At 45.4% G+C, this 27,653-nt stretch overlaps 1 protein-coding gene across 1 annotated transcript in view; it reads right to left on the reverse strand.

Moving 5' to 3' along the window:
* Positions 1–27,653, reverse strand: part of SND1 (staphylococcal nuclease and tudor domain containing 1) — a 2,099,018-nt gene that overhangs the window by 79,753 nt on the left and 1,991,612 nt on the right. The window contains exon 20 of the mRNA XM_086918876.1: positions 22,176–22,245. Within this exon, the coding sequence (XP_086775002.1) occupies positions 22,176–22,245 (70 nt within the window). The remainder of the gene's footprint in view (positions 1–22,175; positions 22,246–27,653) is intronic.

Genomic DNA, 27,653 nt, shown 5'->3' on the forward strand with positions numbered 1-27,653 from the left:
GCTACCTCGTGTTTGGCTACTTCGTTTTTTACACAAGAGAAAAAGAGACAAAAAGAAAAAAAAAGAAAAAAAATTTGAATAATGAAGTCATACCATGACCTGCTTTTTTCTGTTTTCTTGAAAAATGATGTATTTGTATATGCTCTAAATCACTGAATGGAGTATCGGATCACTGTATGCTAAATTAATATTTTGTGGATTATTCCATAGGAGACGGAAGGGTATTGCGTCTCAGGTCCTAGGCACCCAAATTGACTATTTGATCCAACTAAGGAGTTAGGTGCGGTCACCATTGCCTCATACCCCAGTTCTTGTATGTTAAGTTTAGATCCCACACTGAAGTGGGAAATATACTATGTTGAAAGGTCTGTGAATTACCTTCATACTGTGCAGCAAGAAGTGGGAGGTGAGGCACGATAAAGCTAAGATGAATGTTTTATCCAAAATATGACCAAGAATAAACAGATTTCAAAAGCAGAAATCAATTTTCCATAAGCAGTGGAACTAATTAAGAGAGAAAAAATATCAGGAAACACCAACAAATATCCCTTCCATCTAAAGTATTGTTTTATAAGACCTTACATAGATGTGAAATCAGATTTTATTTGTAACCAACGTTTGAGTGACCAAGGCTCTTACTTTTTAGCATCGCTGTATTGACTTTTACTTAATTATGTGATCAGCCTAGGCAAACTACCCACAGTAATATGCCAGAATGGGGTCACTTGACACAAATTTGGGCTCTGGACAACGAAAGAGTGAAAGGAGAAAACAATAGTTACTTACCTTAATCTGTGGTTCTCCAGTATTGGTGTCTTTCATAGATTCACATGCCTGAATCATTCCCTGTCGTCGGAGTTGGAGTCCCACGGTACATAAAATAGCAATAATATGCCTATAGAAAAACCAAAACCTTGGTAATAACAAACCAGGAAGTAAAGTAGCCCTAAGCTACAGTACAAAAAACTTCCACACTCATGACTATCCTAGTCATTTTATATAGGCCAAACTGCAACCAATCAGGGGACAGCACACACCAGATTGTTCTCCCCAGAGGCTCAGGCTCTCACAATTTTCACGCACAGGAGTGAAACCAACATAATTGCCTGAAGGAGCCTCTGAGGGGAGGTGGGCGGGTGCATGTGAATCTATGAAAGACCAATACTGGAGAACCACAGATTACAGGTAAGTAACTATTGTTCTTCTCCAGTATTGGGGTGTCTTTCAAAGATTCACATGCCTGAATCGGAGTAGATAGCAGTACCCGTAACATAAAGCTCATTGGACGCTATCTGTATTCCAGTATACATGCATAATACTGAAATAGAAAAACATGTTATAAGCGTCTAAAAAGAGCATAGAGGAGGAGGGAGAACAGAGGCTCACCTTATTTGAAAAGATTGCGAAGAACTGCTCTACCCACCGAAGCATCTGCATCACTGGCCCAGTCCAAACAGTAACGCTTGGTAAAGGTGTGCCTGCTGGACCAAGTTGCAGCTCTGCAGATCTGAAGAAGAGGCACACCAGCAAAAAGTGCGGTAGAAGAGGATACGGCTCTTGTAGAATGCGCCCTTGGTAAAGACTGTAAAGGTCTTCCTGCTTGTTGATGACAGAGTCCAGTTGCTGAGGAGACCCATCGGGCTATAGTCTGTTTGGATACAGCGCATCCCTGGCGCAGTTTTCCATAGGCCACAAACAGTTGGTCTGTTTCACAAATAGTGGGTGTACGCTGAAGGTAGAACTTGAGACATCTCCTGATGTCTAAAGAGTGTAAGGCCCTTTCAGCCGCTGATTGTGGATTTGGAAAAAATGTCTGGAGAATTACCAGCTCATTAAGATGAAAGTCAGATGGCACTTTGGGCATGTATCTAGGGTTAGTACGTAGCACCACAGAATCTGAAGTAAATTGCAAGGGAGATTTCGAAGTGAATGTCACTGACCCTTCTAGCGGACGTCAATGCTAAGAGCAAAGAGACCTTCCATGAAAGGAACTTGAGATCAATCTTATGAATGGGTTCAAAAGGGTGACACATGAGTTGAGCGAGCACCACATTCAAGTACCAAGATGGAGGAGGACGTTGAATTGGAAGAAACATACGGAATAGTCCTTTAAAAAATTGTTGAATTATTCTTTAAGAAAAAAAGAGTTAGATTCGTCCTGCCGGAATCTGGAAATGGCTGCTAGAAATACCTTCAGAGTTGAATGTGATAAACCTGATCGAGCCAGATGAAGGAAGAAAGGCAAGATCTGTTCCGGTCTAGCATGGACGGGATGCAGATCGGAGAGCGACACCAGGCACAAAATCACTTCCATTTGAGCTTGTAGGTCTTAATCGTGACTAGCGCTCTAGCATTGGCCAGAACTTCTTGACAATCTGCAGGGATGTCTAAGTGGGCGAACTCATTGTGTGGAGGAGCCAAGCTGCTAATTTCAAGGAAGCTGGGTCCGAATGGCAAACTTGACCCCCTTGAGTGGTCAGGAGATTCGGTATTTGTGGCAACTGAATTGGACTGCACTCCGAAAGGAGAAGAAGTTCGGTGAACCAATATTGTCGAGGCCACCTTGGAGCAATCAGGATTAGGGGACATGGTTGTTTCTTCATCTTCCTGATGACCTTGCGGACTAAAGGAATTGGTGGAAAGGCGTATGCAAATATCTGAAACCAGTTAAATCGAAAGCACATCCCCACATGAGTTCTTGTGGGGAATCCAGCTTGCAAAGCGTGGGCATTTCCGGTTCTGATTCGTTGCAAACAAATCCAGGTCGGGGTGACCCCACTCTCGGAATACTCGATCCAGGGTCGGCTGATGGATCTCCCATTCGTGATTGGATACGGCAGACCTGCTGAGGGAGTCCGCTAGCACGTTGGAGACCCCTGGAACGTGGATCGCTGAAAGATTGATGTAGTGATCCAGGGCCCAATTCCAAATCTCTTGCGCTTGATGAGATAGCCGGGCCGACCTTGTTCCTCCCGGTTTGTTCAGGTAATGCATACTGGTTGTATTGTCTATCTGAATTAGAACCGTGAAACCCTCGATGATTCTTTGAAAAGACTTCAGAGCTAGAAAGATGGCACGTAGCTCCAGGAGATTTATGTGCCATTTTTTCTGTAGTACGCTCAATTTTCCGTTGATTGTCATTCCCTGGAGGTGTGCGCCCCATCCCTTCAGAGAAGCATCCGTGGTAACGATAAATAAGGGCACCTCTGTCAGGAATGCACATCCCCCTTGTAGGTTGCATCTTTGCATCCACCATTGAATGGAGTTTCTCATCCGAGGAGTTATGCTGATCATGTCCTCGAATTATCCTACCACCTACACCCACTGAAGACTGAGCTCTTCCTGCAATGGCCTCATCTTAAGACGACAGTTGGGGATGAGAGGGATACAGGAGGAGATCATCCCTAGGAAAGATTTGAACCTGTGAACAGAAACGCACTCTTTTTTCAGCAGTATGGAAGCCATCTTGTGGATCTTTATCTGCCTTTCTCTTGAAACAAAAACTTGGGCGAGTTGCATGTCCAACGTTGTTCCCAAGAAAGACTTCCTTTGAGATGGAGTTAGATGGGACTTTTCGAAATTGACTGAGAACATAGGCTCTGAAAGAGTGACAGGCACCTTTGAACATGTGCTTCTTCTGTGACTAGAGAATTGGCCTTGATAAGGCAGTCGTCCAAATATGGGTAAATTTGAATTCCTTCTAAACGAAGATGAGCTGCTACCGGAGCTAATATCTTCGTGAAAACTCTGGGAGCTGAACGCAGTCCAAATTTGAGAACTTTGAACTGAAAGTCCCTGCCAGCCACTCTGAACCTTAAAAACTTCCTGTGCCTGGGAAGGATGGGCACATGGAAGTAAGCATCCTGAAGGTCGAGTGTGGCCATGTGATCCCCTTCTGAGAGAAACTGGAGGATTTCTTGAAGTGTTAACATCCGGAAGGATAATTTTTTGAGGCATTTGTTGAGGGCACGCAGGTCGAGGATGGGACGCCACTCTCCCGGCTTCTTGCGTATAAGGAAAAATCTCAAATAAAATACTCTCCCTCTTTGCAATTGAGGTACCTTTTCGATTGCTCCTTTCCAAATCATGGCATATATTTGGGAGAACAGCTCTTTGAGATGAGCTGGTGGTGGACCCTTTGGGGGAGAATTTGGAGGGGCTTTGACAAATTCCAGCATGTGGCACCTGGAAACAACGTCCAGGACCCATCTGTCCATAGTAATCTTGGACCAATTTGATAAGTAGTGGGATATTCTTCCTCCAATTTGTAAATTTGGCTTGGGTAGAAGTGGTGGCAGGCTGTTCGTCTCACTTGCTCTTGTTGGTGTCTCTTCCTCGATAAGAGGATTTCCTTCTTGTCTGGGAATAATTGTTTCCTCTCTGACCGTACGTTTTTTGTTGGTACGGCTGGTATCTTTGGTTACCTTGCGTGTTGCTATATGAACGCTGCTGAGAGTAACCTCCGCTATTGGAGAAATGGACTCTTCCCTTTTCCCCACGAAAGGACAACTTACGGAATAGCAGCGCACCCAGCGATCGTGCGGTTTCCGTGTCCTTCTTTATGGCTTGCAAAGCCTCATCCACGTGTTGGCCGAAAAGGAACTCTCCATCATAGGCCATGTCCATGATTTTAGTCTGGACTTCTAAATGAAAGGACGTAGATTTTAGCCATCCTTGCCTTCTCAGAACAGCTGCACCCGCCAGCTGTCTGAAACCTGTAGCCGCCACGTCCACCGCAGCATCAATTATTTCAGCAGACGAACATTCACCTTCATGTAATTTCTTCTTGCTTCAGACTTATCAGGCTCCGAAAGCTTCTCAATATAAGGCGCTATATGTCAGACCACATCTGCCCATCGTACCTCCCTGAGGAAAAAGAAATTTTACATGGCCAATATGTCCCCTGCGTGTACCCCAACGTTTAGTGTATGTGCATGTCACCCATGCATTTTCCCTCTATGGCCGCAATAATGATGCCCCTGCATTTACGCCCCACATTAGGATGCCAGTCACCAAGTTTTCCATAAATGAAACGTTAATTTTGCACTGAGGCCCATGTGGCCCATGTGTTTGCATTGTGCACTTTTAATATATCAAGAAGAACCCATTTCTCCATTTCGTGGCTCAGCCAGTCCCCAAATTGAAGTTTCATGCCTCCAGACACTCTGAGGACTGTAGCTACGTATCCCTGACCTCGCATACCTTTGGCTAAGCCGAGAGGGGCCCAGCACGGGGTGCCAAGACAGTATTTTGCACAACAGTTATCTGCTTGCTCTACAGAATCACATTCCTGCCTGGTGAAGGAGGTAAACAGAACCCGTCTGCAGAGATAGGGCCTAGCCTTTCTGTCTCCGTTTAAGTGATTTGCAGAGCTCGCGTCCATAGAAAGCTCAAGGCCCCCACGCAATGAACGAAGAAATAGATGCCCACACTGGCTCTTGGTGATGAGCGACCTTTGCTTCAGATAATACATCCCCAGACATAAGATATAAGATAATACCAGACGTACTGGTCGCCCTGACACTGAAGGCCTCCCTACCAGACCGAAAGTCAGCACCCCCCAGTTACACGTCATGATCAAGTTGCGCACACAAGTATGGCAAAGTTCTAGCTGGCCATGCGACCCCCCTCCATGTATCCACCCACCTATGACTCACCTATGACTCCTCAAGTGAACGCCCACATGCTCTTATCTCTCTTTCTCTTGCTCTGCCTGGAGCGCTCCTCCCTATGTATGAATTGAATGTATAAATATTGTACTCTGTGAATAAAGTTTAGAAGACCCTTCCTGAACCTTAGTGGTGATGGAACCGATTCTCCCCTAACTCGAGTTATTGAAATAAAGCCCTTTTGAATCGGACACCACGGACTCTGCCTCTCATTTTATGCATGACCCTTTGTTTAAGTATAGAAATTATGACAGGGTAATACTTTATTTACCACATCCCAAGTATCGCTAGGGAGTTAGCAGCACGGACACTAGTTGCAGCTATAGTTGAGACCTTTTTGCCAATTGAATCTAGAAGTCTCCCATCCCTGTCAAGTGGGAGCAATGACTTGGGAAGAAGGTTTCTTGGCACACCTCTGAGCCGACTGGGTGACAACTTAGTCTGTTTTAGCTTGACCCATAAGGAATGCCGGTGAAGTGAGAGGCGCCTTATATTGCTTATCGACTCAAGGTAGAACTGCCGGGAGAGAGTTTGGCGTAGCCATTACCTTCAAACCATCCTTCCAAATAAAGTCAATTATTGGGATGGTCTTCAGTGGCTTTTGAGGTTGATCTTTAAAATCATACAGGAAGCATTCATCCTGCTTCGTCTCCATGGTGATAAGAAATCTCTTTGTTGTTTCTTCCATGATCTGATGAAAAGTCGCGATGTCAATCAGCGAAGAGTCCGCTGTAGGTGGACCAGCTGGAGAAGGACTTTGAGCTTGATATTCATCCCACTCCGACAGTACTGATTTGTCATCTACTTCACCTTCTTCTCTTTCCTCATCAGAGGTATCATCATCCTGGGTGTGAGGAGATGGTATCGGCGAAGGAGGTATTGTAGTTTGTGTCTCCGAGATTGGCAGCGGAGAAGATTGTCTTGGAGGTCTTAATGGTGCCGTAGATGTTTGTGGCATAGGCATTGCGAGGCGTAAATCACCGGACTCGGAAGGTGGGAATCGGCGGTAAGAATACCTCAACATATATTGAAGGTTATGGAGTAAATCTAATGGCATCTGCGCGGTAGGCACCGACACGGGAGCCCGACCAGAAGGCTCAAGGAACTGTTCCTCTTCTTCATGATCTTCATTGTGATATTTTATAAGCAGCTCAGATGGGCTCAGAATCTAATAACTGCTCCGGCAGTTTTAACGGTGATAGAGCCGTTAAGGATGATCCCCGTCTTTCTAGCAATGAAGCTGTTGTAGACGGTTAAGGTAAAAGGACTGTAGACGGCTTAGCTGACCATACTTGCAGTTCTGTACAAGTTGATAGAGGAGGCGTCGATGGTGCCACCGTCATCGGTGTCATGGACGGAGAAAAAACAGTATCCGTCTGTGAAACAGCAATCTTCGTCAACGAAGTAATAGTCGTCGACGATGATTTAGACGACGAGGTAATCTTCATCGACGGTGTGCCTGTCGACGATGTAATCTTCGTCGACGGTGACGGGAGTGTCTTCTTCGTCGACGATGACGTCGTCGACGGTATAGTAATCTTTGTCGACGGGAAGGTGATCCTCGTCGACGATGAGCCCGTCGACGGTATGACGCTCGTCGAAGGTACCTTCAAAATCTTCGTCGACGGAGGGGCGTCGACGATCGATGTTAAATGTTAAATGTCGTATACTTGTAAAGCGCACAGCTGCCCCAGCAAAGGGGCGTCCCTGCGCTGTATACCGCTGGGGAACCCATCCTGGCTTTCCCTGTGAGATGGTCCCTCCTGGGCATCTCCAAGGTGAAGACAAGCATCCCCGGCGCTAATGGGGCCGTTAGTAGAGATTAAGCAAGCTATTGCCCAGAGTTGCTGAGTGGGACCCATGGTTGGAGTAGGCACCGAGGTGAGAATTATCGAGTCCGCTGACCATGGCCCAAGACCCTGCCGTGTCGGGAATCGAACCCTGGTCCCGGGCCGTCCTCTGCTTCCAGGTCTGCCGCCTCTAACCAGTGAGCCACACCACTCCACTATCTTCGTCGACGAGATGGGACGAACCGTTACCTGAACCAACGTAGACGGTCTGAAGACATCACCATTTCAGGTCTTGGTGAGAAGAATGGTACCGTTGATGTCGAAGAAGCATTGACGTTAAGAAACGTCGATGGTGGAGCCGTCGTCGACGCTGAAGTCGACAAGGTCTTTTTCGGAGGCAATATTTTATGAGAAGCTACCTTGGAAGATGAAGATTTTCCGGTTTTCCTCGGGGGCGTACCAGGACCAGATTTAAAAGGTGGAGAAGCCTTTTTTGAAGCAGAAGGCACACCAGAATCCTGAAAGGATTGGGCTTTCCTCAACACCTTTGCCCCAAGAGAAGTCTCAACCTCAGCTTTCCTCTTTGTAGAGGACTCAGTTGACCCCAAGGCTACACTTCCTACCTCAGAAAGGGGGTTATCCTGGTCCTTGATCTTCTGGAGCCACAGGAGTAGACGACCCTCCCTGTCCCTGAGGGTCTTTTGAGGAAAGGTTCTGCAGATCTTACACTACTTTACCTCATGATCTGGATATAAGCAATAAATGCATTTCTTGAGAGGATCCTCCTTAAAGTGCCTCAGCTTTCCACAAGTATCACAAGCCTTGAAGAGGAATTTTGAAGAAGACATCTTTTAGAATGTAAAAACCAACCAAAGTTATAAAGAACTGAGCAAAGCTCAGGAAGATTCCCTTCACACGACGTGCGGTAGAAAATCAGAGCCTGAGCCTCTGGGGAGAACATTCTGGTGGGTCATGTCGTCTGATTGGCTGCAGTTTGGTCTATACAAAATGACTAGGATAGTCATGAGTGTGGAAGTTTTTTGCACTGTAGCTTAGGGCTACTTTACTTCCTGGTTTGGTATTACCAAGGTTTTGGTTTTTCTATAGGCATATTATTGCTTTTTTATGTACCGTGGGACTCCCACTCCGACAACGGGGAATGATTCAGGCATGTGAATCTATGAAAGACACCCCAATATTGGAGAACCTTGCATTCATCTCTTATGAAAGCCAAGTGAATTTTTCTGACCTAGTGCAATTTCTGACGCCAATACCCAACTGAATCTATGCTCCAAAATTAGATGCGCAAGGCAAAACTTTACCTGAACAGGCGGACAATATCCTGGCCAGCAGTACACTGTGCAGTTACAGAAAGGCCCATCCACATGCAAATCAGTCACTGGCACATCCCAAAATATGGCCATCCACATACATCTGTTATGCAGCGGGCCCTTCTGAATGAGAACACAAGTAACCTAAGACTGATTTTGCACCTTCATGAGCTTCATCACTGAAGTGCACTTTGAGTCTGAGAGTGGGCTACAGAACCCACGCCTAGGCATATCTTCATTTAATGTGTAGACTCTCACAGCGTAGCGCTCAACATGTGATGGAAGGGAAGCTTGAATGAATCATTACTGCAAGCATTACTCTGGTTGGCCTCCTATCTGATTTTGTTCACTGTGCCAAAGTTAATGTTGATTGTATTTCGATGGAAAAGAGAAGAAGGAACGAGAAACAGCAAGTCGGTATGCATTGCTACTTCCTGGGGTGGGACAAAGGCCGATTTTCATTTTGTTAGAACCCTTAGGTAATGTCAACATGAGCTACAGAATGATGGAATAGATTGCGCACAAACCAACCACAGATTATTCTAATTAACCACGCATGCTCATCCATAACGTTTTGGCTACCTGCAAAATGCAGGTATCGACTGGTTTGTACACTTCCAGTTTGCTTTAACCCCTTCCATGCTGGTGACGAACCCCAGCCGTCATGCACTACGGTGCTCGTGTGCTGATGACGGCTGGGGTTCGTCATGGTCCGCCCCTGTTCGTTTGTTTACCGCACGGGGCGGAAACGGGCCAGCAGGGAAGGGGTTAAATAGAAAAGGAGGATGTTTGTGTACATAAAGGTTCCTCCTTCAATACTCACTGGAATGTGGTCCTTGCAAGCGATGAGGTACCGACAAGAACTAGTGAGAAAGTAGCGGGGGGGTTGCAAGAAGGAGCAGAGCACTGGGATGATTTATCTACCTGTGATGATTTATTTACAGTGAGCTAGGGCTATCGGGTGATTTCGTGAAACCATATCATGTAAGTAGATGGAAGTATCATAGCACTAATGTGACATGGCTCCTTATTCCAGTATCCTTATAGCTCTATTCTGTGTCAACTCAAGCTTATTGTACATTTATTAATAAAGGTAGTACTTTGCTCACAAACTGATGCTTCATTTGGCACGGATAACAATTGCACTTCTTACTTAGCACAGTAGTAATTGTTTTATAGACCTGAATATATTAAGAGGCAGCTCAGATCTTCTGGGGCTGAAACCTGTGACCTGCAGGTTGCACACAGATCAATGCATCAGAGTTCTCTACTATGATACGAGGCGCCTTGAATGGAGGAGAGCACTACTGTAGTAGAATTCGGTCCCAACTGCTGAAGTTAGCATAAAGCGAAGAGGAGTCTGGGCCACCAACAGCAGATACAAAATAGCAGAAACTGGAGCTTACTTTGGATGAAAGAGGGGGGACATTCAAGTGGTTTGTGCTTCCCATGTCGCCATACGTCACCAAAAGACAGTTTTTGGAAGGATCTACTAGCATTAGTGACGAAGTATATGATCTGCATTAGAATAGGCTTTGTATGGTGCACATGAGGCTAAGCAGTTAGGAGTTCCTAATAGTTTGGATGAAGGTGGTAAGTGCTTCATCGGTTTTCACAACACCCCTCCTCGCTGCTTGGCAGAGCGTGTTAGGAGAGAATTGGGACTTCATGCTTCTACATGGAACTTCTAAATAAGCCACCTAGGACCCATCTTTCAGAAATACTTTTGTAATATGCGCCTTAGCAAGCGATTTGTGATCATACCATCTTTAATTATGCCCTGCGGGGAGGAGGAGGAGCATTTGATTAATTAACAGTACAACTCAAATAGAATACATTTAGTACATACATTAAGAAAATAAAGCTCGAAAATAACTTTCAACCACGGGGGAGATTAGCACATTTAATGAGATTACGGCAGCTTGACGTCATGTTGGGTCAATGTGACCTCTGGGTAAATGTGGGCTTTCCGATGAAGGGGTGCAGCCCTCGAACCCCTGCGAAGACTTGGTTCCACTCTTCGTGCGCCTGCCTCCCCACAGGACGCCGAGAACACGCTATTTATCACTATGGAGTATGCACCTCGAACTGTCTGCATGGCTCAGCAAGCAAGGTTAAAGAAATGTGCTTTTCATAAAAATGAAAAAATCTTTATAAACCCATAGAGACTTTCACTGCCTTTGAGCTCTGCGGTGCACAGAACTGAGCATGAGCACTGGCCCCATCATAAAAAACGAGAATCGAAGGAAGACAGGACATGTGTCGCATGGAGAAGCAAGTAGGGGCCTTCTGCCTCTGTCAAACTCTAGAATACAATCAATGGGGATTATTTTCACTTCTCAGTGACGAGGAGGCACATGAATATCAACCTAGCTGTGTCAGTGAAGTAGCTCGTGCACAGTGGCGCTTTCTGGCTCTCCACAGCCATACAGCAACCAAAACATGCACAGAAGATTAAGATGTTACAGGAAACCTACAATTGCAGCTTTAGGGAACGTACTGTCCAACATGTTTTTGGGAACTGAATATTCCACAATACAAAGTGCCATATTAATCCAGTAGTTGTAATCCCCCTCAATGTAAATTTAGGTCATTTCCTTTCAATGTTAGCAGATGAAAGTTAGCACTTTGCAGACCCTATATTTTTCCATCTTTGTTGTTCTACACATTTCAAGTGTTAGAAAGGTATGTGTTATTTTGTTTTGCTGAATTATTAGCAGACTATAACACAAATGTTCAAGGTCTTACTGCAGCGCAGACTCCTTGCAGGACAATGGCACACTGTTATTAGCAAGAAACCTACCATGGGTAGACAGCCATATTAAAGGCCTAGTGACTGGAGAAATCCGTTCCTCACAGAGAGTGTAGGGTAGACCCACTATGGGAATGCGCCGTACTAGGCCTTTCCTCACCTGAAGGTATTTCACATATTGAGCTTAAATTCACATGCAGTTGAAGAGGATAAGACAGATTCCACCAATGAGTAGCTCCTGAGCTACTGGTAGCTATCTGCAAGCAGCTAGCTCTCCAATGCGCAGTCCAAAATACTAAATTGCAATATTTTGCTTGGTTGAATTAAAATATGTATACCGACATTAAAAGTGAGTATTTGAGATCAAATTAAGTTGTATTTTCAGAATTCAAAAGTAATTATTTAGAGAAAGAATTGCATCCCCCCCCCCAAAAAAAATGTTGCTACTATTTGAGCGATAAATCATGTAGAGTTGGGGAGACTAATTACTCATATTATTATCTTGGTGCCAGGGCATTGCGTCTATGGATGTTTTGTATTACCAATGTAGGTATTACAATTTGACAAAGCCTTTTTTACACAACTGATTGCAACCCTGCCTGATGCACTTAAGTAATCACATGACAATCTTGCATGGGGGTGGCCACTAAGGTAATCTTCTATGATGTGGGCATTAGTACAATACTTGTAATATTAATAGCTTAGAATGATTTTCATTGAACACAAGTAGCTCTTAATACAGAAAAGCTTAGAGCTGGACCGTGCCGGACCCCAACCCTTTTTAAAGGGGTGGGGAAGCAGCATCTTCCACAGCTCGTCGCTCCAAGGGATACAGGCTGCCGGCTGCCCCACAGGGCAAGAATCTAACGCTGTCTTTTGCTTTCCTCTGCTTCCCAATTCAGGCCTTTATCTCAGCGTTTCCAGGAAGCAGCAATTTTGCCATCGGATATCTGCCTGGTCGGGAGCCGCATGGGCTCGAGTTTTAACTGGCGTGACCCGTGTTGGTAGCACAAGCAGTGGCACCTCTGGCTTGGAGGTTCAGGTGAGGGGGCTGTAGGGGGAAAGGCTAATTTGTTATGTATGCTGGTTTCAGAGACAGCCGTACTGTATTGTGCTCTGGTGAAAGGCTAGTGTTCGATATACTGTTTTTTTGGCAGCAGCTGTGTTTATTGGTCACTGTAGTGAGCAAGATTGTGGTTTAAGGCTAGAGTTGCCAACTTTCACAGGCCGGCCTAGTGTTTTTAATGGTCCGTTTTTCAGCTTTGTGAAGGAGGGAGCACCCCAACAGGGCCATTGGATTGTCACGGTTTCACTCTGCTCTTTAGTCAGAAAGTCTCTCTACAGATTGCTTATCCCTTGGATGTTCTAGGAGCAGAGGCATAACTAGGTTTTTTGTGCCCAGGTCTTTTTGGTACCTCGCAGGCTCCATTTGAAGTGGGCAGGCAAGTTGCAGGGATGCCAGAGAAGGCACAGAAAGGGGTAAAGCGCACGCCCACACAGGAGCTTATGGAAGCTTGGATGCACAGGATGGATGCATGGACCAGTCCTAGGCCAAGTTGAGGAACCGCCATCCTGTGGGCGGGCAGAGACAAGCGGAGGAGAGGCCCGGGTGGGAGTGGCTCCTAAAGCAGCATTCCCACCGGTGCCCAAGAAACGTAGGAGCAAACACTATAGTCATGGGGGAAAGGGGCCCTACAGGCTAGGCCTCAAGGGGAGGTGCCAGGCCCCTCTGGCATAGACTGAAGGGGGCCCTTCAACAAAGGACCTGTTCCTACTGAATGTATGGACAAAGATCCACCATGTATTTTTGATGAGGACACACAATTTTGAGTGTCACAGCAGTGGATCTGATTCTCACATCTGCCTCACAGTGTCCTAAATCACGATTTGAATTGTGATATGTGGTGCTGTATCTGCTTATCTACCCTCCCATCAGTGTGCGAAAGACCTAGAGGTGGAGAAAGTTACGGTAGAGTAGGATCTCTGACTTGTCTTCGTTGCACTCGAGTTGGGCCGACGCAAGCCGCTCAAAAACTGAAGACAAGCACTGCTGTACAGAGGATACCGAATCCTCATCATTATACCACGTAAAAAGGAGCTGGGTATCGTCAGCATATGCTATCACCTTAGTCCCCCACACCTCGGCTAAGTAGACCAGAGGAGTAACCGATATTAAAGAGGAGGGTTATGGGCAAGAGCCTCCCGATACAGCGCAAGGCGGTGTAGCAATGACAAGAGCGGCCCCCAAGCTTCAAGACTCGTCAGAGACAGGTATGACAAAGCAGCTGCCAAGCCTAGGTTTGAGGGAAATACGATCAGCCCGTGAGCAGCTGGGTAGGCATATTGCATCTGAAGTGAAGGAAAAGATTTGGAAAGGGGCGTACGTCGATATATTTGATTTGCTCCTGGACAAGCCTGATAGGGAGGAATCAAAAAAGGTGCAAGGAGCGCATGCACTCCAGGGACTGTGGTCATTGGCCTTACAAAAAGAGGTTAGAAGAGACTTTAGTCAACTGGATTAAAGGGTTCTCCAATTATCAGGCAGGGTTAGCAGTTTACTGGCTTAGGCGCCCAGCTGGCATGTAACCAGAATAGGACTGCTTGTGCACATGATGAGTATGGCGGGGGGGATGGAAAGAATACAATAGAGTTTAGGAGGGGTAAGGCAAATGATCCGGACTGGACATGGGATTAGGTTGATATTGTGTTATGGTTACCCCATGTGAAGCAACTGCGCCAGGATGCCACCCCCAGTCAGTCCTTTTTGTCAGGCCCCTCCAGCAACACGGATGGGGTCATTCAGGGACAACAATAAGAAGTCCAGTACCAGGCTGCCTGGGTCGAGTAAATTCAAGATTGCTTGCCCATTTTGCGTGCTCCACTCCCATCCTGAATCAAAAGGTTTCAAGAAATCAAAGTATAGAGGGGGCAAAAATGCAGGATTAATGACCCACTCCTCGGCAAGATCCCCTCTTCAGCGAACGTGATTGCATTGATCCCATCACTTAATAGGTATGGAAGCCCAGCAGCAGCTCAGGCTCTTTTTGAAGGTTTTAAGGAGGGTTTCAGGATTGCAGCCACAGGATATGTGGGTATTCCATATTGCATGATTCAGCAGTCCCAGATGTCTAACCGAGCAGTGGCTGCAGCAAAGATTGATCCAGATCATAGTGTCGCTGGCCCACTCTGTCAGTACATCCGCATTCAGCTTTAGGTCATGCATGCAGCGTGTGGCGGAGTGGATGATCCTTAACTCCCTAAAGCTGAATGGCGACAAGACAGAGGTCTTGGTCTTCGGTAAAGACCAACACGTGTGGTCGAGCGAGTGGTGGCCTCCATCTCTCGGCACCTGCCCCACTCCCTCCCAATCGGCCAGAAACCTCGGCGTCCTCTTTGACACTTCACTCTCTATGACACTCCAAGTGAATAGGACCGTGGCCACTTGCTGGGGTGTCATCAAGATCTTAAAAAGAATTCTCCACTATCTCTCCCTCCAGGCGCGCAAACAGATTGCGATTGCTCTTGTTGGCTCCAGGCTTGATTATTGTAACTCTCTTTATTTGGAGTCCAACAAGGGCCTTATCCATCGACTGCAAACTGTACAGAACGCCGCAGCGCGCTTCGTCCTGGCCCTTCCTATAGCATCATCTGCCACCATTGCTAGGAGAAATCTTCACTGGCTCCCCGTCCAGTTTAGAATCTCCTTTAAGCTCCTATGTCTTACATATAGAGCACTTGCGGCTGGCCCTGCGGACGCACTTGGTACCCTGCTCACCCGCTATGTACCCACGAGATGCCTACGATCGGCCGGGCTACACCAATTGGTAGTGCCCCGCGCTAGGTTGACCAGATGGGGAGCGAGAGCTTTTTCTGTTGCCGCTCCTCAGCTTTGGAACTCCCTTCCGGTGGAGATCAAAACCTTACCCTCCATCGACCTGTTTAAAAAGGCCCTTAAAACCTGGTACTTCATCAGAGCCTACCAATGAGATACTGCTGTCTGACCTGGCTAGTTCCTTTATTTGATGTAGGCGCCTTGACGCCCCCCAAGTTAGCGTGGTATAAGACACAATTCATTCAAGTGAGGTTGGGGAGGGTGGCCACCCCATTTGAGTCAGTAGCCTTAGAAGGAACTTGTCTGCTCGCCACTGGGTTTGGTGCCCAAGAAGGACCCGGGGACGAATTACGGTTAATACATAACCTGTCCGCTCCTAGGGGGCAGTCTTTAAATGAAGCAATTGATGGTACTTTATGTTCTGTTAGAAATGCCTCCTTATATCAGGCAATTGAGATGCTCCAGGAGCTGGGACCAGGTGCCCTCCTGGCGAAGTCAGACAGTGGGCCTTCCAGCTTCTCCCTGTGCACCCTCAGGATATTCATCTGCTTGGCTTTCAGTTTGAGAGGAAATAGCTTGATAAGTGCAAGCCCATGGGTTGCTCAGTCTCTTACTCCTACTTTGAGAAGTTCAATTCCTTCCTAGAGTGGGTGTACAGGTAGAGAGCAGGACATTGATGGGTGTGGCACTATTTGGATGATTTTCTTTTCCTAGGCTCACCATAGTGTGGTAAGGCATTGCAGTCCTTCTGTGCACTGATGGGTGAGTTTGGAGTTCCCCCAACGCAAGGCAAGACTATGGGACCGTCAACCATCATTGTGTTCCTGGGTATTGAATTCGATTCTGATGCAGGGGTGTCAATTCTCCCACAGGGAAAGGTTTCCGCCTTCTCCCTTGCTTTGTAGGATTGTTTGAGTAAGGATAAAGTCATGTTACATCAGTTACAGAAGACTGTTGGGCAGCTCAATTTCGCTTTGAAAATCATTTTCATGGGCTGCCCATTTTTGTGATCCATTGCGCAGGCAATATCAGGTTTGAGGGAGAAGCACTACCATACCGGGTTGTCCAGGGAGGTATGTCAGGACATGCGTATTTGGCTAGCATTCCTGAGGGACTTCAATGGAACTGTGGTGTGGCCCAGCCAAGACGAGTGAGAAGCTGGTCCTCATTACCAATGCGGCGGGTAGCGAGGGGTTTGGTATGGTGCGTGCAGCGCTGGCCAGCGGCCAAGATGGAATCAGGTCTGACTGCCAACATATGTTTCTTGGAGCTTTTTCCCCATCCAGGTGGCATTATCCATATGGCCGGACCAGCTCTGCAACCAGTTCATCATTTTTTGGTCTGACAACATGACAGTGGTCTAGAACAATAACCAGCAAGTGGCCAAATCTAAAATGATATTGAGGTTCTTGAAGGAGATAGTGATCCAATTCATGAAACTGAATGTGTTATTTAGTGCCAAGCATGTCCTAGGGATGCAGAATAATACTGATGATGCCCTGTCTCATTTCAAGATGCAGGTGTTCAGGTCTTTATCACCCAGAAGAAGCAGAACCCCCAACGCCGTTTCCAGACAGTCTGTGGCAACTTTGTGCCCAAACCTATCAGACTAAGTGGCAGGCAGTTTTGCACCCAGGACGAGGCAGGCTTTTGAAGGGGCATTCAGCACCTATTGCAGTTTCCTAGGGGGATGAGTGGGAAAGGGTGTGGCGTTAATCTGCCCCCATCCTGTCAATTTTTTGGGAGCATTGAGGAAGGGGGTGGCAGGATTTGCAGGGTCCCAGACATGCATGGTGCCCCATTGCTATAGGCACACTATCAGCAGTTTTGGGTGTGCTAAAAAACATCTGTAGGTCCACAGAGGAGGTTTGCCGCTTCAGGTCAGCATTTACGTTGGCCTTTTATGGAGCTTTCAGCGTGGGGGAATGGGCTGCTAAAAATAAGGAGGAGTGGCAGGGAGGGCTGCAGATGGCTAGCATGCAGAGTTCAAGCAGTTCTTAGTCTATCACGATACCACGCTCCAAGACAGACCAGGTTGGCAGGGTGGCCACATCATCTTGCACAGGTCACAAGGTAATACCGGCCGTCCCATGAGCAACCTCAAGGTGTTCTTGGCATATAGGCCTAGTACATTCCGTTGGCACCCCCTTGACGAGGTTTCAGTTCACCACAGTGCTGGGGCTGGCCCCCAAGGCGGCGGGATGGACTAGACTGATTTCAGCTCTCATTCTTTCAGTATTGGGGCAGCCACAGAGAACACATCGATGGGACTCTGGGGGCAGACAGTGCAGAGGATTGGCAGATGGTCCCTGGAATGCCACAAACTATGTTAGGTTGCACATGCTCTAGGTTCTACTAAGGTTGTTAATAACTGGCAAACTGCCTGGTCTTGTCAACTGCCCAATCCCTGTACAGCACTGGTGCACGCTGCAGTGCCAGAGTTGATTGAAGTGTTGGTTATAGGCCATTCGTATGTGCAAAGGTTAAAACATCTTTTTTGCGGCAGGTAAATTTGTTAACCAGGCCCATAAGGGGGGCTTCCATGTTTCTTTCCACAGGCAAGGGGGCCTCCATCTGTGACAGCTGAGGAACATGCTAGAATCATGGCTCCACTGGGGTACGCCTCCTAGGGTAGTGGTGGTACATCTGGGGGCAATGATGTAGTACATGTGGGTAGGAGGGTCTTGTTTGAGACATTGATTACCGAAATGAGATGGCTGCCAAGGAGATGCCCGCTGTCAGTCCTAGCATGGTCCCACATCATCCCACGGTTGCAATGGCAAGGAGGGGAGTCAGTATGGGCCCTTAATCACTACATGAAATGGATTTATAAGAAGGTAGACAAGTTGTTTAGGTCTCCAAAAATCCATACAATTCCGCACAGGTGCATACAGGGGGAGAGTTTTATTGTGGAGGATGGGGTCCACCTAGGTTCCACTTATCAAAAGTAGGTACCATAATGTTGCAGGAAATATGCTGGCATGGTTGACCCTAGGGTGAAATAGGGTATGACCTTCTTGGGGGGAGGGGGGCAGATAGCAGGGGGAATGCAGGCCTGTGGTGGTGAGGCCATTATTGGTGGTGCATTTACGGTCCTTAGAAGGCATCCTTTTTAGTTGAGACAGATGGGTGTCAGCATTCTCTCCGGCCCTCCAGGGGGTACTTCTGGCAAGTCGGCTAGAGGGTGCGGTGTGTGGGAGTGGACACTGCCAACAGGCCTTTACGGCCAATCCGGGCATGTGGGTGCCAAGATTGCAGCACAGGCCCTTGGGAGGGATATTTGAGAGTGTAGGGGGTGCCCAAGGTAGGTAACCTTGTGGGCCGACAGGCCCCCTGAGCAAGATCACTACGTGGGGACCTCACAGGTGGACCAGTCATGATCTCACTCGTAGGCTCAACGAAGGATATGCAGGGACAATGACTAGTTATGGTAGGAATGGCAATGTATTAGAGTCTATGTTAAGGTTAGCCACCCGAAATTGAAAAAAATACTGTATAGGGTGCTATAGGTGTTTCTGCGTATTAATGTGCAAAAATGATATTTAAAATGTAATGTTTGATGTGTTGTATGTAATAAATACGGTTGGGGTTTACGACGCCCAAACGAAAACATTTCTAAGGATATGTTTGTGTTTAAAATGTGCCAAATCGTGGGGATGTGGGTGGTGTGTTCCCAGGTCAAGGTCTAGGGGCTGGGATTCAGCAATACCGGACCATAAAGGTTGGCACTGACACACATCCTATTCAACACATTGGTAGAAAGAGATCACATAAAAGAAACTAAGGGAACTACGACCACAACCTAGAGTCCTTTTTCTTATATCAGCACAATCGATGGCAATGTCCTAAAAAACGGAAATGCAGGGCAATGGCTATTGCACCAGCTATGACACTGCCAGTCTCCCAGCCAGAATTACATTTTCAGTACAGTTAATTTGATAAACATGTCTGAATTCCAGACATCAAGGTAAGGAGGAGGAGCCCTTTGCACCAAACCGATCTTGTGGAGCAATGAGGTCTCTTCCAGGATACAACTGCACAAGTCAACTCTACAGGTAGAAGCGAGTCCACCTAAACCAACTTCCAGACTGTTGTGGCTTTCATTTCATTGCCGAACCCACAGGTGGTAGTCAGAAAGTTCATAAGGCAGCTGAAATCAGGATTCCAAAGTTAACACCATTAGCAATCAAACACTGAGTTTCTATCGAAGCTAAACACGCCACAAGCATTTAAGAGAGACTGGCATTAGAAATGTTCCATCATATTTAAGGAGGATGAGGAGGAAGGGTAGCCCCTTGACTTCCGGGGACCCAAAGTAGATTGCCAATGGACCTGATGTAGGCCAGGAGCTTGAGCAGGGGGTGTATGCAGCTTGACTTGTCCTCATGCAACAGCTAGAGGCTAAACGTGGCAGGCTCCCAGCCAAAACATAATGTGTGCCTTTAAAGCCACAAACTTCTATTTCACCCAAATGAGTATTACATAAACCTTCAAATAATTCATTCATATCAGCCCTAATGTCACAGTTTCTATCAACAATACACTTGCACATCACAACAACGCAAACCATAATTTTAATTGACCGGTGTCTTGGAAGGTTGCAGTAGCACAGCCGCCTAGGGGGGGGGGGGGGGGGGGGTGAAATATTTCGTGCACCAGACAATGGAGCCGCAAATTATGTGACAAGGCTAACCAAAAATAAAAAGCTAATTATGCAGCACACTGCAGCATTTTATGGCAGTATTTTTTTACTTTGTATCATTTCAACACCCAAACGATAATCCTCGCATGCATACATTTACACAAACGCCACATCTTGGCGCATTCTCGGATGAAAAAGGCCCGAATTCGGGTCAATCTTTCACTAATCCATCCCAACTTTAAGACAGGGAGCAGCAGCGTCGAGGAGCAACAAACCCCCAAGTTCTGATTGTGAGAGCGAAAATACACACGAGACGATTCGCTGCGGTACTGAGATGTAAACAATGCTTGATGACAAATTGAAGAAAAAGATGCATTTTTCAGTGACGCCCAAGGATGAGCTGCAGTACAAGACGCCAGCCTCGCTTCATTTAGAGAAGCATGTTCTGCTCTCAGCCTAACATGGGAATTCACAGTGCGCGCGTCGGGTGCCGTCATGGCGCCCGCCCAGGGGTGGCAGGGGTAAACATCAGTCTCTTCTTGAAGAGGAAATGAGTGGCTATGAGGCAATCATAGGCAGCACGTCCAAGAAATGGCCAGGGAGTTGTCTCGAGCGTGCCGGAAGATTGCTTTCCTGTAGCTTTCATTCAGGCGCGTAGATTCACATCGAGCGCATACCCTCAAATGAGCAGCTGCACGGGGACGGACTGGGGGAAACACGGAGGCAGTAATATATAAAGCTTTCCACGAGTCTTGGTGAATAAATTGTAGTTTTTGACACTCTCAATCGAGGATCCTTGCAGGTGTGAAACTACTGAAAGCACGTGTCGCAAGTCCGATGTGCGAACCCAGTGGATGCAAAGACGCGTGAGACACCCAGTCTTCACCCTTCACTCCACGACGGACGCAATCTTTGGTCGTCGGTATGAGCAGCCTTCTTCTGGGGCAGGTGGGAGGTGGGGCAAGGGGATCTATGTCAGATCCTTCTAATCAGCTGGTGGCAATAGACAGGAAGTGAAACTTGTGACCGATTGCTGCTTCCTGCTTTCTAGCAGGAGTGACTCACTGCTGCTAAATTGTTAGTTGAGGAACAGTATGGACTTTGAGGCTCTCTTGTGTGGAGTGAAACAAGGCCTTCTTTCCGGCTTCAAAGAGGATAAGTGGATGAACACCATTTGGTGCCCCAGGTCATACAAATCGTCCTCCGTAGTTTGGATGCAGTGGCCAGGTGAGGTCTTATCAGAAAGCCGCTTGAGACCAAATGAGGTGGGAAGACATCCAATTATGGTTTTCCGCCTCAGTAGTCTCCTCAGTCGCAATAACTCATATTCAGGCCTCAATATGACTATTTCCACAACAATGACATTTAGTATTGCGGCACATTTGCGCCCCATCATATCTCCCCCTCCCCAGGCCCAAAGGTCTTCCACTCCAGGGAGGGCCCAAAGGGCACATATATTCTGGTCTTCACCTTTTTCCCTGAACCCCCTACACAGATCTCTGTGCAGTCTATTAAAGAAGTGGCCTCATACTCACGAGAGATCAACTGGCCCAGGCACTCACTCCTAACACAGACAAGACTATCCCAGTCAGGCTTTTTGACCTTACCTATTGCACTGTTCTACTACATTATGTGTGCGTTCATGGGTTTTATACACAAATCCCAGACCGCTTCTGGTTGAGCAAAACAAAGAACTACTTGAAACGTAAATTACTGAGAAAAGGATACACTAAACCAATGCACTAAAATGTCCTGCATTTTGTTTACAACAAGATAGATGTATTTTGATCAAACGGAGGGAAAACAGAACAACGTTTCCCTGTCTTGTGCACCATACAAAAAACAAAAGATGGACAGGAAAGACAATTAGACAAAACTTTCCGGTTACACACAAACCCATTTTCATTAAGGAAACTCATGACCCAAGCCTGATTGACAAGTGAGGAGATGAATATGAACTCGTGTTTAGTCAACTGTAAAACTCTTGTCAGTCTCTTGACACACTCTACTCGGCTTTCCCAGCCAGGAGAAATGCAGGAGGCTGCAACGAAAGTTTAAAAATAGTACCACATGTGGGAATTGAGGGATCCCCAAGTACCCTGCTACCCGAAACAGCCCTGATATTAACGTTTTACCTGTGACCACAAGGAAATACTCACATTGCCGTAATCTATGTATAACACGTGGACTTTGGAAGGAGATTCAATTTTCTCCACTCGTGCTCGATACCTGCATGGAGAGGAGATAGAATTAATAAGGTCAAGACCCCTGTTTAAAGTGTGCAACTATAAAAACCGTTAAAAGCTGCCCAGAGTTACTTAAAGCCAGTTTGTGGTTCCAGCTGTATGACAACTGCACATACCTGTGTGACAAAATCAGAATAAAAGTTTGTGGCAACAAAGCGCATTAATTCCAAATAGTGACTTGTTAGCAGCCACTAACAAATCCACGTCATATCTTATAAATTATTTTGGAAGTCACAAGGCAAAGACAATTATTTCTAATCACACTGACAAGTCGGGTTGGGCATTAGTCTTCATTTAAACTACAAGTCTTTACTACTAAACAAGCTGCATGGAGAGAATGAATATATATATATATATATATATATATATATATATATATATATATATATATATATATATATATATATATATATATATATATATATATATATATATATATATATGTAAAGCGAACTTTGGGAATAAACTTCACCAAGCTGTACCCTTTTGAGTGCGTGTATTACTTACTACGGTAAAACTTGCAAGGATATTGACATTTCTCTGCGGTGGGGGCCGCCGGGTCTAACACGCCACCTGACGCTGGGAACTGGATCCCAGGAATCAACCCTCATGACATACACACATATATATTACCTACTGGCGGTCGCCAGTAGGTATATATATATAGTTAGGATTTTTATGAATAGGGATTTCTGAAAATTCTATGTTGAATAACTTTGGCGTTGATGGACGGAATTGGCTGAAATTTTCAGGAAAATGGCACATTTTGTTTGAGCGTCCCCTGAAAGTTTGGGGGGGGGGGGGGGTGTTTCGTCATGCGGGGGCCGACAAAAAAGGGGGGTCCCAAAACGTGTTTTTAACATTGAGTTTTCCATAGGGCGGTTGGACTCACTTTTAGCTCGAACGGCTGAATGGATTTCCACAAAACTTGGCAAAATTGTATGGACTGGTAGCCCGATGTGCCTTTGCTATGTCTCAAGATATATGCTCCAGTGGTTTTTACGAAAATTAACTTTGAAAAATATATATTGGGCTACATTGGGCTATATATATGTTAGAGCCCAAATGTAGCCCAATATAGCCCAAAGATGGCCACCAGAGACAAAAAAAACCAAATGTAGCCCAAATATCAGCCAGATGTAGCCCAACTATAGCCTAGTGACAGAATGTCCCAGAGTGTTCTAAAGAACAACTAGAGCGCTAACAGTCTTACTTATGACAAAAGTATGGCACACCTGAAGTCATCTTGATTGGAATAAAGTGTTAACACTTAAAACATTTAATTTGCAAAGGAACAAAATGAGGGGGTTCATTTTGCCATAGAAATTATGATTAGTGCTGAAGAAAGAAAAATTAGGGCACATTTTGAGTGACTTCTCAAATCCTCTTATATTTCATTAAAAAAATTCTAATATGCAGTCTCCTAAGATGGTCACCAGAGACAAAAGAGCCCAAGTGTAGACCAAATATCAGCCAGATGTAGCCCAACTATAGCCCAATGACAGAATGTCCCAGAGTGTTCTAAAGAACAACTAGAACGCTAACAGTCTTACTTATGACAAAAGTATGGCACACCTGAAGTCATCTTGATTGGAATAAAGTGGTAACACTTAATACATTTAATTTGAAAAGGAACAAAATGAGGGGTTTCATTTGGCCATAGAAATGTTATATATATATATATTACCTACTGGGGGTCGCCAGTAGGTATATATAGTTAGGATTTTTTTGAATAGGGATTTCTGAAAATTCTATGTTGAATAACTTTGGCGTTGATGGACAGAATTGGCTGAAATTTTTTAGGAAAATGGCACATTTTGTTTCTGAGCGTCCCCTGAAAGTTTGGGGGGGGGGGGGTTTCGTCAAGCGGGGACCGAGAAAAAAGGGGGGTCCCAAAACGTGTTTTTAACATTGAGTTTTCCATTGGGCGGTTGGACCCACTTTTAGCTCGAACAGCTGAATGGATTTCTATGAAACTTGGCAAAATTGTAGAGACTGTTTGCTCGATGTGCCTTTGCTAGGTCTCAAGATATGTGCTCCAGTGGATTTTGAGAAATTAACGTTCAAAAAAATATATATATCTGTGACAGCGTCCCGGTTAGCGCCCCGGTTCGCGTACCAGACACGTAACGGAACTTCACGAGGAGAAGCGGATTGGCTCTCCGGTGACTGTCAACATTCTAAACAGTCCGGAGCGGCCGCCATCTTGTCTCTCGGTAGGAACGAGAGACAAGAGGTGGAAATAAACGAATGGGGAAATGAATGAAAGGGGGCAAGGTAGACCCCTCCTGACCCACTAGGATTGATGTGGGGGCTATTAAAGGGCCCGGCGGGGCAAAAAAATTAAAAGAATTTTTTTTCTCAATTTTTCGCGGTGGAAGCGCTACCCGGTACGCGAACCGGGTAGCTCACCGGTAGCGTAACGGGAGTCCGCCATCTTGTGTTTCGGATGAATTTAGTCACAAGATGGAGGATAAACAATGTTGGGAATGGGTATAAGGGGGCACGGGAGACATCCTGACCCCCTAGGTTTTCTGAGGGTGGCTGAGGAGGCCCATATATGCAAAAAAAAAAAAAAAACTTTTTCCGGAAAGCGTAACAAGGGGAAAACCAAGGGATAGAGTAAAATAATATTTTAGAGTGCTTTGAGGTAGGGTAGCTCTGAATAGAGCTGTTGTGTTGTGTGGGTGATGTAAGTACCAACATGTAGGTACCAATGAAGAGTCTAAAATTCAATGTACACCGTCTCCTCTGTAGATATTTTGTATGTTCTAATATGGGTTATTTAAATGTAAATGTGTGGAAAAGCACTTCATGCTTTAAAGCAATTGTATTTTTGAACTGATTGTTCTTTCCTCTTAGTCCTCCTCTTTGGTTTTTTTCCCCCACACTCTTCTTCAGCATGATAGTTGATAAATTCGTTCCCTCAAAAAATTTATATACATAAAAAAATTATATTAAATACATATAAAATATATTTTTCCTTTAAAAGAAGAATACATTTTACAGCTTTTGATATTTGCTATTAAAAAACCATTGAAATTCACTGAAAAAAACATAGGTTATAGACCATATATAGTTAGGAATTAGCATTTACAAAACCTTGAAAATTCACTGAAAAAACCATAGGTTATAGACCATATATAGTTAGGAATTAGCATTTACAAAACCTTATTTTACTCACACAAAACCATTGAAATTCGCATATATAGTTAGTTGCACTAACTATATATCGCGCACCCGCAATCCACTGCTGATCATGTCACATATTACATCATTCATGACATGGTCAGTGACATCACTGATGACATCACTGATGACATCTCAAATGACATCACTGATGACATCTCAAATGACGTGCTTGTGTGCCTCTCAACTTGTGGTTACCCCAGTGAGCGGGATGTTACGAGCGGCAGACCAGCCGCCGAGAGAGCACCACTCCTTGTAAAGGGAAGGAGGCCGAGGGGCTTCATCGAAGGAGCTCTGACTGGAGCACGTACCCAGGTATTGCACGCTGCTGTACATCCCAGTGCCCATCCAGGGTTTTGATTGTGCCACGGCAGGAGCAACGATTCAAGGACTGTAAAGGTGGACTACATCTCCCAGAAATGCGGAAATATACGTATAAGGGATAAAATAGGTGTGGCCAGCACTGCTCCGTGAGCCTCTGAGGAAGTGATTTCATCACGAAACGCGTCAGGCAGAATGCTGTGGCAGCACGGACTCAGATGTAAAGCCGCGCGTACCGAAAAAAGCTTTTAATGGGGAAAGGCTGGTTCGTGCTTGTGTGCCTCTCAACTTGTGGTTACCCCAGTGAGCGGGATGTTACGAGCGGCAGACCAGCCGCCGAGAGAGCACCACTCCTTGTAAAGGGAAGGAGGCCGAGGGGCTTCATCGAAGGAGCTCTGACTGGAGCACGTACCCAGGTATTGCACGCTGCTGTACATCCCGGTGCCCATCCAGGGTTTGGATTGTGCCACGGCAGGAGCAACGATATAGATATATATATATATATATATAGATATATATATATATATATATATATATATATATATATATATGTGTATATGTCACTGGCACCGTCACAGTTCATGCGCGAACAGACGAGAACGGACCCAAATTGCAGTGCAGATTTTAGTTTATTTTCTTCCCCATACCACTGCCAATATATATATATTCCCACTGAAAAAAAAAGATTAAAGTGACATTATTGTAAGGTCAAATTTCAGTGTCGACCCAATCAACTTAAAAAAAAAAAACACAAATTCACCAGTTAAAGTTAACAGAGCTAACTGTAACTTGTGCCCGCCATGCACTGCTTATTTACCTCATATTACATAACTCCTGACACGTTCTATAACAAACCTTTTAGGGAAGTTTTGTCAATACAGCATCAAGGTTAATAGCAAAACAAAAAAGGCATTTTCTACGGAAACACAATTCTAACTATAGCGGCCACAACGGGGTAATTTATATATAGGTTTAAACAGGACCATATTATGGGGCAGGCTTATCTAAAATATGGGGCAGGAAAAAAAACTTTGCGGCATTATGTGGCAAGTGTGGAAAAATCCATAACATTGCAGTAATTTCAGTGGGTCTGACCAGTCTCGATAGTTTTACCAACAATCTTCGTGAAAGGTAAACCAAACCTAAAACTTCCCTTTCCAACCAGTATTCATGGTTACCTGCAGCCTTAGGAGAACAGCTTTGACAGTCTCTTGTTCCTACAGTGTTTTTTTAACAATGCAGATGGCAAAGTAAGATTGTTTGCAAAAATCTATATTCCCAACTACATAATAAGTACTGTTAACCTCTTCAGTGCAGACAAGCAAACAGTGTATTTCAGGTTTTGACTTAGTTATTCAATAAACATTTCTGTTTGGAAAAAAATACACATTTTCGAGCCATCTACCACATAATAAAAACAGAAAGTATAAAGAAAATGCATAATGATGAGCATGTCTGAGGTCCTATGTTGCCATCCCGGAGTTCTGGTGACATGTACAAACCATTTGTTCTTTGGCGTAATGGTTTATGTCACAAGAACCCCTCAAAGGCAAAATAGTGCAACATATTACACAGGAACCCATTGTGTATTCTATAAAGTAAAATCATAAACTGAGATACTGTAATAAGGGTAAATCGAATAACAGAAATATGATTCATGGTCATCTCTCCTGGCTTGATTTAGGCTAGATTGTTAAAATATCATCCGTAGGACTGAGTCTCCTGCTTCAAAGGTTTCAGTGATTAAGCACACTGCACTTTCTCATTCATTGAAACCTTTATCCAAGATGTCGGTGGTTTATAGGCAGAAGAGGGCACTGGTGCTTCAGAACAGTAGGAAAATGGTGTCAGAATCTACTATAAAGGGCCCGCTCTTATGTG

Source organism: Lissotriton vulgaris, chromosome 1_1 (genome assembly GCF_964263255.1).
Source record: "Lissotriton vulgaris chromosome 1_1, aLisVul1.2, whole genome shotgun sequence".
NCBI classification, from domain to species: domain Eukaryota; kingdom Metazoa; phylum Chordata; class Amphibia; order Caudata; family Salamandridae; genus Lissotriton; species Lissotriton vulgaris.